The 13,112-nt window shown below is 50.4% G+C and overlaps 1 protein-coding gene across 1 annotated transcript in view; it reads right to left on the bottom strand.

Moving 5' to 3' along the window:
• arap3 (ArfGAP with RhoGAP domain, ankyrin repeat and PH domain 3) overlaps positions 1–13,112 on the bottom strand; it is a 106,922-nt gene that overhangs the window by 15,599 nt on the left and 78,211 nt on the right. Inside the window, exons 13-25 of the mRNA XM_075482058.1 lie at positions 12,058–12,143; positions 10,612–10,794; positions 8,838–8,961; positions 7,497–7,601; positions 5,196–5,352; positions 5,014–5,116; positions 4,321–4,519; positions 4,177–4,240; positions 3,238–3,401; positions 2,837–3,049; positions 1,728–1,833; positions 1,504–1,651; positions 1,367–1,435 (exon numbers count right to left, since the gene is read on the bottom strand). Of these exons, the coding sequence (XP_075338173.1) occupies positions 1,367–1,435; positions 1,504–1,651; positions 1,728–1,833; positions 2,837–3,049; positions 3,238–3,401; positions 4,177–4,240; positions 4,321–4,519; positions 5,014–5,116; positions 5,196–5,352; positions 7,497–7,601; positions 8,838–8,961; positions 10,612–10,794; positions 12,058–12,143 (1,721 nt within the window). The remainder of the gene's footprint in view (positions 1–1,366; positions 1,436–1,503; positions 1,652–1,727; positions 1,834–2,836; positions 3,050–3,237; positions 3,402–4,176; positions 4,241–4,320; positions 4,520–5,013; positions 5,117–5,195; positions 5,353–7,496; positions 7,602–8,837; positions 8,962–10,611; positions 10,795–12,057; positions 12,144–13,112) is intronic.

Genomic DNA, 13,112 nt, shown 5'->3' with positions numbered 1-13,112 from the left:
TGTGATCACATGACTGTTTGCCTTCCCTTTGTGATCACATGACAGTTTGCCTTCCCTTTGTGATCACATGACTGTTTGCCTTCCCTAGGTGATCACATGACAGTTTACCTTCCCTAGGTGATCACATGACAGTTTGCCTTCCCTGGGTGATCACATGACAGTTTACCTTCCCTGGGTGATCACATGACAGTTTACCTTCCCTGGGTGATCACATGACAGTTTGCCTTCCCTGGGTGATCACATGACAGTTTGCCTTCCCTAGGTGATCACATGACAGTTTACCTTCCCTGTGTGATCACATGACAGTTTACCTTCCCTTTGTGATCACATGACAGTTTACCTTCCCTGGGTGATCACATGACAGTTTACCTTCCCTAGGTGATCACATGACAGTTTGCCTTCCCTAGGTGATCACATGACAGTTTACCTTCCCTGGGTGATCACATGACAGTTTACCTTCCCTAGGTGTTCACATGACAGTTTGCCTTCCCTGGGTGATCACATGACAGTTTACCTTCCCTAGGTGATCACATGACAGTTTGCCTTCCCTAGGTGATCACATGACAGTTTAGCTTCCCTAGGTGATCACATGACAGTTTGCCTTCCCTAGGTGATCACATGACAGTTTGCCTTCCCTGGGTGATCACATGACAGTTTGCCTTCCCTAGGTGATCACATGACAGTTTACCTTCCCTAGGTGATCACATGACAGTTTGCCTTCCCTGGGTGATCACATGACAGTTTACCTTCCCTAGGTGATCACATGACAGTTTGCCTTCCCTAGGTGATCACATGACAGTTTACCTTCCCTGGGTGATCACATGACAGTTTACCTTCCCTAGGTGTTCACATGACAGTTTGCCTTCCCTGGGTGATCACATGACAGTTTACCTTCCCTAGGTGATCACATGACAGTTTGCCTTCCCTAGGTGATCACATGACAGTTTACCTTCCCTAGGTGATCACATGACAGTTTGCCTTCCCTAGGTGATCACATGACAGTTTGCCTTCCCTGGGTGATCACATGACAGTTTACCTTCCCTGGGTGATCACATGACAGTTTACCTTCCCTGGGTGATCACATGACAGTTTGCCTTCCCTTTGTGATCACATGACTGTTTGCCTTCCCTGGGTGATCACATGACAGTTTACCTTCCCTTTGTGATCACATGACAGTTTGCCTTCCCTAGGTGATCACATGACAGTTTGCCTTCCCTGGGAACATGACAGTTTCACATGGACAGTGAGGACAGATTATTTCCTGGTTTCCCTGGAGGATTCTCTCCCTCGTCGTTCTGAGGAAGGCCTCGGGTACCTTTTACTGATTATTACCTTTTTTTAACCCCGCCCCCCAGCTGGTCTGTACCTTAGTGTCCTTCCAGGTGGTGATGAGGCTGATTTCCAGCTCGATCTGGGTCTGATGCTCCTCATCGATCTGAAACGCCTCCACAGGTCAGCAGGGAGTTTGGTTTGTAGAAACGTATCTCCATGGAGTTTACTCACCTCAAAGACGTACAGGTAGTTGTCTATCAGGTCCTCCACGATCTTCACCTCATGCTCACCTTTCCCGTCCGTCTGGAACAGGCTCGGAGCGAACAGCAGCGACAGGTTCTTGGTGCACATCTGGTTCAGGCCGGCACACTTCTGGACCCTGAAAGAGAGGATGGGAGTTACTGTAGAGCTGCTAATGCTAATGCTAATGCTGCTGCTGTGGGGGGGCAGCTCACCTGTACAGGTGGCCGATGAGCGCAGCCAGAGTCATCCGGTTCACTCGGGGAAGACTCCGGATGATTTCTTTGTAGCGGTCCAACCTCAGACACTTCTGAAGGATTTCTGAACGGAACGGAAAACAAAGTCAGAAACATTGTTCCTCATATAGGAACATTTTAGTATCCATCCATCCATCATCTTTTAGCCGGACTACCTTCATCAACACCCAAACGAGGCTGGAACTCTGCTCACAGGACGCAGCAGGGGGTAAGAAGATGTTCATAAATGATGTTGCTGATATGGGATGTTACACAGCTTCATGTCAAAAGAGGTGAACTGTCCCTTTAGAGAACTCTGAACCAGTACGATCTTAGTGAACTCTGAACCGGGACGATCTTAGTGAACTCTGAACCGGGACGATCTTAGAGAACTCTGAACCGGGACGATCTTAGTGAACCCTGAACCGGGACGATCTTAGAGAACTCTGAACCGGGACGATCTTAGAGAACTCTGAACCGGGACGATCTTAGAGAACTCTGAACCGGGACGATCTTAGAGAACTCTGAACCGGGACGATCTTAAAGAACTCTGAACCGGGACGATCTTAGAGAACTCTGAACCGGGACGATCTTAGAGAACTCTGAACCGGGACGATCTTAGAGAACTCTGAACCAGTAAGATCTTAAAGAACTCTGAACCGGGACGATCTTAGAGAACTCTGAACCGGGACGATCTTAGAGAACTCTGAACGGGGACGATCTTAGAGAACTCTGAACCGGGACGATCTTAGAGAACTCTGAACCGGGACGATCTTAGAGAACTCTGAACCGGGACGATCTTAGAGAACTCTGAACCGGGACGATCTTAAAGAACTCTGAACCGGGACGATCTTAAAGAACTCTGAACCGGGACGATCTTAGAGAACTCTGAACCGGGACGATCTTAAAGAACTCTGAACCGGGACGATCTTAAAGAACTCTGAACCGGGACGATCTTAGAGAACTCTGAACCGGGACGATCTTAGAGAACTCTGAACCAGTAAGATCTTAAAGAACTCTGAACCGGGACGATCTTAAAGAACTCTGAACCGGGACGATCTTAGAGAACTCTGAACCGGAGGACTCACTTGCAGCCGCCTGCCACAACGGGTGCAGCTCGGCTATGAAGATGGGGTCGTCGACCTCTCTGAAGAACCTCTTGAGGACATCGGTCACGTCCTCGATGAAGTGGTCTCCGATCCGCAGTTTGACGTTTCGAGCGTCTTTACGGAACTCCTCCATCAGCAGTCGGATCCTGGATTTGGCTCCGTTCTTCCTGTATATCCCCTCGTGGCCCAAACCTGCAGAAGACCAGAACCGGGAGCTTCATCACAAGGAAAGTCCGGGTGAGTCACCCGAGGTTAGCTACACCCGAGGTTAGCTACACCCGAGGTTAGCTACACCTGAGGTTAGCTACACCCGAGGTTAGCTACACCCGAGGTTAGCTACACCTGAGGTTAGCGTGGCTCCGCCCTCTACACCTGCTCACCGTACTGCGTGATGAAGGCGATGCAGCTGTCCACGATGATGGGGATGTCGTTTCTGCTCATCTGCTGCTCCCTCAGAGTGTTTCCTTTTCCGCCGGCCGCCCGCTGGATGTCCGAGTGCCACAGAGAGAAATCGGTCCGCCCAACACCCTGCAGGTGGAGAGTCCTGAGGGGCCACATGATGAAGGTGATCAACATCTGTGAAACATCTGAGAAACATCTGTAGAACATCTGTGAAACATCTGAGGAACATCTGCGAAACATCTGTGGGACATCTGAGAAACATCTGTGGGACATCTGAGAAACATCTGTGAAACATCTGCGGAACATCTGTGAAACATCTGTGGGACATCTGAGAAACATCTGTGAAACATCTGTGGGACATCTGAGAAACATCTGTGAAACATCTGCGGAACATCTGTAGAACATCTGAGAAACATCTGTAGAACATCTGTGAAACATCTGAGAAACATCTGAGGAACATCTGCGAAACATCTGTGGGACATCTGAGAAACATCTGTGAAACATCTGTGAAACATCTGTGGGACATCTGTGAAACATCTGCGGAACATCTGTAGAACATCTGAGAAACATCTGTGAAACATCTGTGAAACATCTGTGGGACATCTGAGAAACATCTGTGAAACATCTGAGGAACATCTGTGAAATATCTGTGGGACATCTGAGAAACATCTGTGAAACATCTGTGGGACATCTGAGAAACATCTGTGAAACCTCTGCGGAACATCTGTGAAACCTCTGAGAAACATCTGTGAAACATCTGTGGGACATCTGAGAAACATCTGTGAAACATCTGCGGAACATCTGTGAAACCTCTGCGGAACATCTGTGAAACATCTGTGGAACATCTGCGAAACATCTGTGAAACATCTGCGGAACATGAACCCACAAACTGCCCCATCAGAGCAACACCTGCTCACCTGCCCTTCTCCACCAGCACCAGGATGTCTTTCTTCTCTTGGTTCTCGCCCTCTGAGGTGATGCCTGCAACACAAACAGATACTGGATCAATCTCACGTGGTGGTTCTGCAGACCAGAACCAGAACCAGGACCCGGACACTGACTCAGCTCCTGCAGGCGGTTCAGGTTGATGATGTCCTCGGCCGCTCCGTCGGTTCGGGGGCAGATGAAGAGGTTGGACTTCTGCAGGACGAAGTACGCCTCCTTCCACTGCTGAGGGTCCAACATGGCCCGGTACCGCAGGAGCCCGACCCGCTCAAACTCCCGGGTTAGCAGGCAGTGGCAGCTGAGCGGCGTGGCGGCCTGACGACCAACAACAAGGCGGTTAGGGTTGGTGTTAATGTTGGGTCACACCAGCACGGCCATGACAGCTCTGATAAATAAAGCTTCAACCAGGAACTAACAGAACGTTTCAGTTCACGTTTATCTCAACGGTTCTGACCAGTTCATGACTGGTCATCTCAACAGAACCATTTCGGAACACAAGTTTCAGTATCTCTAGGAAAAATTTACTTTTTAAAGATAAAATATAAATTACACAAAGAACAGACGGGATCAATAATTCATCAATATCTCCAGAACAAAGCTGCTCCAATGGATCAGAACATATTTAAAGTCCTGAAAATAACAAGAAGTTTAAAATGTTGAAATGTTCAAAGAGTCCATCAGAACATTTCCAACAGACCCTCCTGAATGTCAGGGAGATCAGAGCACACAGTAACATCTGGGTAACATCTGGGTCGGTTCTACTCTGGGTTCTACACGGATCCAGAACCGGGTTCTGGTCGGGTTCACACCTTTCCGATGGCCTTGGTCCAGCTGTGCAGGGCGTCGGCGGTCTCCAGCCCAAACTGATAAAGTTTCTCTGAGGTCAGATACAACTCAAAGGTGTAGCGGAACCTGTCGGACAGACAGAGCAGAACCGTCAGCTACAGAACCGACCCGGGAGCCAGATGGTATCGGGTCGTAGAGGCAGAACCTGTCGATGAATCCGTTGTTGTTGTTGGAGGAGTCGGGTCGACTGACTCCCAGACACATGATGTCTCTAACGCTGATCTGCATGCAGGGCTCGGCCGAGCGGTCCGACTCGTACAGGATCAGGGACCGGTCCACCGAGCACCAGAACTTCTGGAAGTCTGAAAACAGAGAAAAGGAGGTTCAGGTTCTGTTGCTCGCACAGCTTCCATCTGACATCAGAACCCTCCAACCTGACAGAAAAGGTTCAGAACTGAATCCTGAGCGACGCTAACAGAACCACATCATCCGCAAAAAGCAGAGACCCGATTCTGAGGTCGCCAAACCGGACCCCCTCAACGCCCTGGCTGCGCCTAGAAATTCTGTCCATAAAAATTATGAACAGAATCGGTGACAAAGGGCAGCCCTGACGGAGTCCAACCCTCACAGGAAACATGTCCGACTTACTGCCGGCAATGCGGACCAAACTCTGACACCGGTCATACAGAGACCGAACAGCCCATATCAAGGAGTCCGGCACTCCATACTCCCGGAGCATCCCCCACACGAGTCCCCGAGGGACACGGTCGAACGCCTTCTCCAAGTCCACAAAACACATGTAGACCGGTTGGGCGAACTCCCATGCACCCTCCAGGATCCTGCGGAGGGTATAGAGCTGGTCCACTGTTCCACGGCCAGGACGAAAACCACACCGCACCTCCTGAATCCGAGATTCGACTATACTCCAGTACCCCCGAATAGACCTTACCAGGGAGGCTGAGGAGTGTGATCCCCCTATAGTTGGAACACACCCTCCGGTCCCCCTTTTTAAAGAGGGGGACCACCACCCCGATCTGCCAGTCCAGAGGCACTGCCCCCGATGTCCACGCGATGCTGCAGAGGCGTGACAACCAAGACAGCCCCACAACATCCAGAGCCTTGAGGAACTCAGGACGGACCTCATCCACCCCCCGGGGCCACCGAGGAGTTTTTTGACCACCTCGGCAACCTCAGCCCCAGAAATGGGAGGCCCCACGTCCGAGCTCCCCAACTCTGCTTCCTCATCGGAAGGCGTGTCGGTAGGATTGAGGAGGCCCTCGAAGTATTCCCCCCACCGACTCACGACGTCCCTAGTTGAAGTCAGCAGAGCCCCGCCCTCACCATACACGGTGTTGACGGTGCACCGCTTCCCCCCCCTGAGCCGCCGGATGGTGGACCAGAAACTCCTCGAGGCCGTCCGGAAGTCGTTCTCCATGGCCTCCCCGAACTCCTCCCAAGCCCGAGTTTTTGCCTCAGCAACCGCCGAGGCCGCGTTCCGCTTGGCCTGTCGGTACCCATCAGCTGCTTCCAGAGCCCCACTGGCCAAAAAGGCCCGATAGGACTCCTTCTTCAGCCTGACGGCCTCCCTCACCACTGGTGTCCACCAGCGGGTTCGGGGATTGCCGCCACGACAGGCACCGACCACCTTACGGCCACAGCTCCGGTCGGCCGCCTCAACAATGGAGGCACGGAACATGGCCCATTCGGGCTCAATGTCCCCCACCTCCCCCGGGACATGGTTGAAGCTCTGCTGGAGGTGGGAGTTGAAACTCCTCCTTACAGGGGATTCCGCCAGCCGTTCCCAACAGACCCTCACGATACGTTTGGGCCTGCCAGGTCTGACCGGCTTCCTCCCCCACCAGCGGAGCCAACTCACCACCAGGTGGTGATCCGTTTACAGCTCAGCCCCTCTCTTCACCCGAGTCTCCAGAACATACGGCCGCAAGTCCGACGATACGACCACAAAGTCGATCATCGAGCTGCGGCCTAGGGTGTCCTGGTGCCAAGTGCACATATGGACACCCTTATGCCTGAACATGGTGTTCGTTATGGACAATCCGTGACGAGCACAGAAGTCCAACAACAAAACACCACTCTGATTCAGATCGGGGGGGCCGTTCCTCCCAATCACGCCCCTCCAGGTCTCAAAGTCATTGCCCACGTGAGCATTGAAGTCCCCCAGCAGGAAGAGGGAGTCTCCCGGAGGAGCACTCTCCAGTGCCTCCCCCAAGGAACGTGTTGTCCAATAATTTTTTGCATCATAGGGGGTTTTGTGAGCTTTCATAAATTATGTTTATTTCATAAATGTTTATTATGTTTAAATAATGTTTAAGAGGCGAACTATCCTTTTAAGGGTTAAAGGGAAGAAATGAGTCTGGATCAGGACTTGATCAGGATTTTTCTGTAGAAGCTTTTCAACATGAACCATGTGGGCAGATTACAGAAGTTCTCTGTTTCTATTCTTCGGGTCATAGTGAGGACAGAGTCCTGACCTCCCTCTTCCCACCTTCTCGGGTTTTTCTGGTCAGCGTTCCTCGGTTGGCAGAACCAGACTTGTACAGGAAACCGGAGTGAAGGACGGGCTGCATGATCTCATCATAGACGCTGGGATCTGAACAGAGGACAGAAGAGTTAAAGACATGCTATGCAACTTTTTCATGGTCATAAAATTGCTTGGCTGACCCGTTCCGATGAAAACGGTGACATTTCCATCTCCATCTGGTGGTCCTAGCCCGAAAAACTTTGCCTGTGGCGCCGCGTGCTTTGTTTAGCTCTGGAAGTCTTGTGACACACGAGAGCCGAGAACTACTGCTTCACGGCAGGTCGTAAAGGGCTCTGAGCCGAGCCAGGTAGCCTGAGAGACACACCCTCTCCATTAGCTGTCGACGGCTAAATTGAATGCGGTTAGCTTCTAGAGTTGTAATATAGTTTGTAATAGATATCGTGATGGCAGAACCACCGCTACTTGCCCGTCTGACCGCTGAGTCACTCAGAGCCAGCGATTCAGCGGTCAGACGGGCAAGTAGCGAATCCATGCCAACTCGGAGCTTTTTAAGTTTCGATTCTGTCTCATGACTTGACGAGCGAGCGCCCAGTCGGCAGCTACAGGCAGCTACAGGCAGCTACAGGCAGCTACAGACTCGGTTAGCGTGGCTTCATGCATCTTGTACAGTCGTTGAAATATAATCATTTAGTGATATAGGGAGGGCAAGATCATTCCATGTTGTTTACTTGTAGGTCTAAACTCAGCATTGCCTCACCTAATGCTACCACATTTGTCGCTGTGTAAATGCACACACTAGCTGTTGTGTCTGGCTTTCAGATAAAATGGCATTGAATTATTACTTGACAAAAATAAATGAATGAACTTGTAGCCGTAGGCTGCTCTTTGATTTATCAAAATGAATTGATAAATGGGACAAAAAAAGGCGAGGCGCATAGCCACTAAACGGCAGAAAGGTTTTTTTTTTTTTTTTTAATAAGTGACTCAAGTGATTCAAGTGGTCCCTATAACTCAAATCCCCTCCTCGAAATGATCCAATCAGCCCGGATTGCCCAAAAGATTCGAGTTAAGCATCTCTACTTCTCCAACTCTCTGCCAGCGTCTTGAAAAATAAACCGTAAATTGCCTCTGGTGGGTTTACGACAGTCTGGCTAGACTGTCGCCTATTTTCTACGGAGCTCCCCCTACAGCTTTGGGGTGTGTATTGCATGGTAAACAAACTCCGTATTACTGAGCCCTGCTTTAACGCCTCGCAGGAAGAGAGAGAAAACAGAAAACAGAGTCGGCCATCTTTCATCAGCAGCTGCTTGGGTCTACGTTTACCCAGAACAGGTGAGTCCTGACCTGAGGCGCCGCTGCGACCCGGCGGCTCCTGATGCTGCCGGCAGCCATCGGCTGACTCAGCCTCCGAGAAGATCTGAGTGACGGTCTTCAGGAGCGTCTGCTCAGAGACGGCGGTGCAGAGGACCTGTTGGAGACACACACCTGGTCAGCAAACACACCTGTGGCCGCTGTCCTCTGATGAGGTCACAGCCCAGTGCATTCTGGGGTTTATTAGTTTATTAGAATATCAAACAGAAATGAGCAGAGAGTTAAAAGGAGTTTTTATCTGGATATTTAGAAACATGAACTTTGGCGTGTTGTTGGAGTGTTGTTGGCGTGTTGTTGGCGTGTTGTTGGAGTGTTGTTGGAGTGTTGTTGGAGTGTTGTTGGCGTGTTGTTGGAGTGTTGTTGGCGTGTTGTTGGCGTGTTGTTGGTGTGTTGTTGGCGTGTTGTTGGCGTGTTGTTGGTGTGTTGTTGGAGTGTTGTTGGAGTGTTGTTGGCGTGTTGTTGGGGTGTTGTTGGCGTGTTGTTGGCGTGTTGCTAGTGTATTGTTGGCGTGTTTTTAGCGTGTTGCTGGCGTGTTGTTGGTGTGTTGTTGGCGTGTTGTTGGCGTGTTGCTAGTGTATTGTTGGCATGTTTTTAGCGTGTTGCTGGCGTGTTGTTGGTGTGTTGTTGGTGTGTTGTTGGCGTGTTGTTGGAGTGTTGTTGGCGTGTTGTTGGCGTGTTGTTGGCGTGTTGTTGGAGTGTTGTTGGAGTGTTGTTGGCGTGTTGTTGGCGTGTTGTTGGCGTGTTGTTGGTGTGTTGTTGGCGTGTTGTTGGTGTGTTGTTGGAGTGTTGTTGGCGTGTTGTTGGAGTGTTGTTGGCGTGTTGTTGGCGTGTTGCTAGTGTATTGTTGGCGTGTTTTTAGCGTGTTGCTGGCGTGTTGTTGGTGTGTTGTTGGCGTGTTGTTGGCGTGTTGCTAGTGTATTGTTGGCATGTTTTTAGCGTGTTGCTGGCGTGTTGTTGGTGTGTTGTTGGCGTGTTGTTGGTGTGTTGTTGGCGTGTTGTTGTTGGAGTGTTGTTGGCGTGTTGTTGGAGTGTTGTTGGCGTGTTGTTGGCGTGTTGCTGGCGTGTTGTTGGCGTGTTGCTGGTGTATTATTGGCGTGTTGTTGGCGTGTTGTTGGCGTGTTGTTGGAGTGTTGTTGGCGTGTTGTTGGCGTGTTGTTGGAGTGTTGTTGGCGTGTTGCTGGCGTGTTGTTGGCGTGTTGCTAGTGTATTATTGGCATGTTATTGGCGTGTTGTTGGAGTGTTGTTGGCGTGTTGTTGGAGTGTTGTTGGCGTGTTGTTGGCGTGTTGTTGGAGTGTTGCTGGAGTGTTGTTGGCGTGTTGTTGGAGTGTTGTTGGCGTGTTGTTGGCGTGTTGTTGGCGTGTTGCTAATGTATTGTTGGCATGTTTTTGGCGTGTTGTTGGCGTGTTGTTGGCGTGTTGCTGGCGTGTTGTTGGCATGTTTTTGGCATGTTGTTGGACTTTTGTTGGTGTGTTGTTGTTGGCGTGTTGTTGGCATGTTGTTGGAGTGTTGTTGGTGTGTTGTTGGACTTTTGTTGGTGTGTTGTTGGAGTGTTGTTGGCGTGTTGCTGGCGTGTTGTTGGCGTGTTGTTGGCGTGTTGTTGGACTTTTGTTGGTGTGTTGTTGGAGTGTTGTTGGCGTGTTGTTGGCGTGTTGTTGACGTGTTGTTGGAGTGTTGTTGGCATGTTGTTGGCGTGTGGAGCCTCTCTGTGACATCATACATGCCATACAAACCCCCCCCGTCGGTCACCTTGAGCAGCTCCTCGTGGCTGCTGAATGCCGGGTGGGCCAGGCGGAACCGGCCCTCTCTGTACTTCTGCGTGATGAACTCCCTCCTCTGCTCGGGCACGGCGCCGCAGTCCAGCTCCTCGGACACGGACAGACGGGCCGCCCAGAAGTCGTTGGCCCGGTCGTTACCCAGCATGATGAACAGCTGACCACACGTACATACAAACTGAAGCAAACAGCTCTGCCCTAACCCCTCTGTGGTGAGCTGAGCTCTGCTACAGTCCAGTATCTGGACTGGACTCTGAACCAGGACCAGGTGACCAGCTAACCCACTGAACCAGGACCAGGTGAGGTTTCCACATGGTCCTGGTCCAGATCTTGGGAAAGCTCCAAGTCTTGACCAAAACAGTGCAGCGTGGATAGATGGATAGATGGATAGATGGATGGATGGGTGGGTGGATAGATAGATAGATAGATAGATAGATTGAACGATGGATAGATGGATAAATTGAAAGATGGATGGATGGATGGATGGAAGGGTGGGTGGAAGGATGGATAGATAGATTGAAAGATGGATGGATGGATAGATTGAAAGATGGATGGAAGGATATATAGATTGAAAGATGGATAGATGGATGGGTGGATAGATGGATGGATGGATGGATGGATGGATGGATGGATGGATGGAAGGAGAGATGGATGGGTGGATGGCTAGATTGAAAGATGGATGGATGGATGGATGGATGGATGGAGGGATGGAAGGAGAGATGGATGGGTGGATGGCTAGATTGAAAGATGGATGGATGGATGGGTGGATAGATGGATGGATGAATAGATAGATGGATGGATGGAGAGATAGATGGATGGATGGAAAGAAGGAGAAACGGATGGATGGAAGGAGAAATGGAGAGATGGATGGATGGATGGATGGATGGAAGGAGAGATGGATGGGTGGATGGATGGATGGATGGATGGAAGGAGAGATGGATGGATGGATGGATGGATGGAAGGAGAGATGGATGGATGGATAGATGGATGGATGAATAGATAGATGGATGGATGGAGAGATAGATGGATGGATGGAAGGAAGGAGAAACGGATGGATGGAAGGAGAAATGGAGAGATGGATGGATGGATGGATGGATGGAAGGAGAGATGGATGGGTGGATGGATGGATGGATGGATGGAAGGAGAGATGGATGGATGAATGGATGGATGGATGGATGGATGGATGGATGGATGGATGGAAGGAAGGAGAGATGGATGGATGGATGGATGGATGGAAGGAAGGAGAGATGGATGGATGGATGGAAGGAGAGATGGATGGATGGATGGATGGATGGATGGATGGAAGGAGAGATGGATGGATGGAAGGAGAGATGGATGGATGGATAGATGGATGGATGGAAGGAGAGATGGATGGATGGATGGATGGATGGATGGATGGATAAGATGACTCTGGTCCTACCTGGACGATCTCGTTGCTCCAAACACTGGTGTCGAGTTTCAGACTCTGAACTTTAGAGACCATCGTCCCCAGACCTCGGTGCTGCCCTGCACACACAGAGTTTACAGTGTGGGTTAGGGGTGGGTAAGAGTTAGGGTTAGGGTTACCCTAAAGGGTTCCTAACCTAACCCAGAATAGGGTTAGGTTAGGGTTAGGGTTACCCTACCCCAGTGGTTTTCAATAGGTGAGGCGCGCCTCCCCTGGGGGGCGCCAAAGAGTCGCAGGGGAGGCGCGCGAGCCCGCGAAACCCGCGAAAAAATATAACGGTTTCTGTCAACATCTCAGTAGACTGATTGTTCGTGCTTCCGTGTGTGAATAAGCAGGACTAGTGAAAAATGCGTCGTTTTCTGATACCACAACAGAAGTCAGCAGAAAGGGAGGAGCCCCCCAAAAAACGTAGGAAATACGATCCTGAATATTTAAAATTAGGGTTTACGTGGTCTGGTTCTGAGAGCGCACCTCTGCCGCAATGTGTTGTGTGTAAAGAGACATTGGCAAATGACAGTATGCGGCCATGTAAACTGCGCCGTCATGTAGAAACTAAACACACGACTTTAGTTGACAAGCCACTGGAGTTTTTTCAGAGGAAACTTGATGAATTTAGATCACAAAAAGCGGTAATGCTTTCGTTTGGCACCACTAACGCTAAGGCAACTGAGGCATCTTATCGAGCTGCTCTCCATATAGCGAAGGCAGGCAAGCCCCATACTGATGGAGAAACTTTTTTGCTCCCTGCAGCTAGAGATATGTGTTCAGTGATGCTGGGAGAAGCAGCTGCAGCTAAACTTGACACGATCCCAATGTCTGACAACACCATCCAGCGACGAATATCCGACATGGCTTACGATGTCAAAGAGCAGGTGGTGAACAGTGTTCGCAAAAGCCCCATCCACGCCATTCAACTGGATGAGTCCACTGACGTTGCACACTGCGCTCAATTGATGGTGTACGTCAGGTTTATTGAAGAGCAAAGTGTGCGCGAAGATTTTTTGTTTTGCGTTCCCCTCCCTGCCCGC

The sequence above is a fragment of the Odontesthes bonariensis genome, chromosome 13 (genome assembly GCF_027942865.1).
Source record: "Odontesthes bonariensis isolate fOdoBon6 chromosome 13, fOdoBon6.hap1, whole genome shotgun sequence".
NCBI lineage: Eukaryota > Metazoa > Chordata > Actinopteri > Atheriniformes > Atherinopsidae > Odontesthes > Odontesthes bonariensis.
Note: the sequence above shows the minus strand (reverse complement) of the source record. Positions and strands in the feature narration are given on the sequence as shown.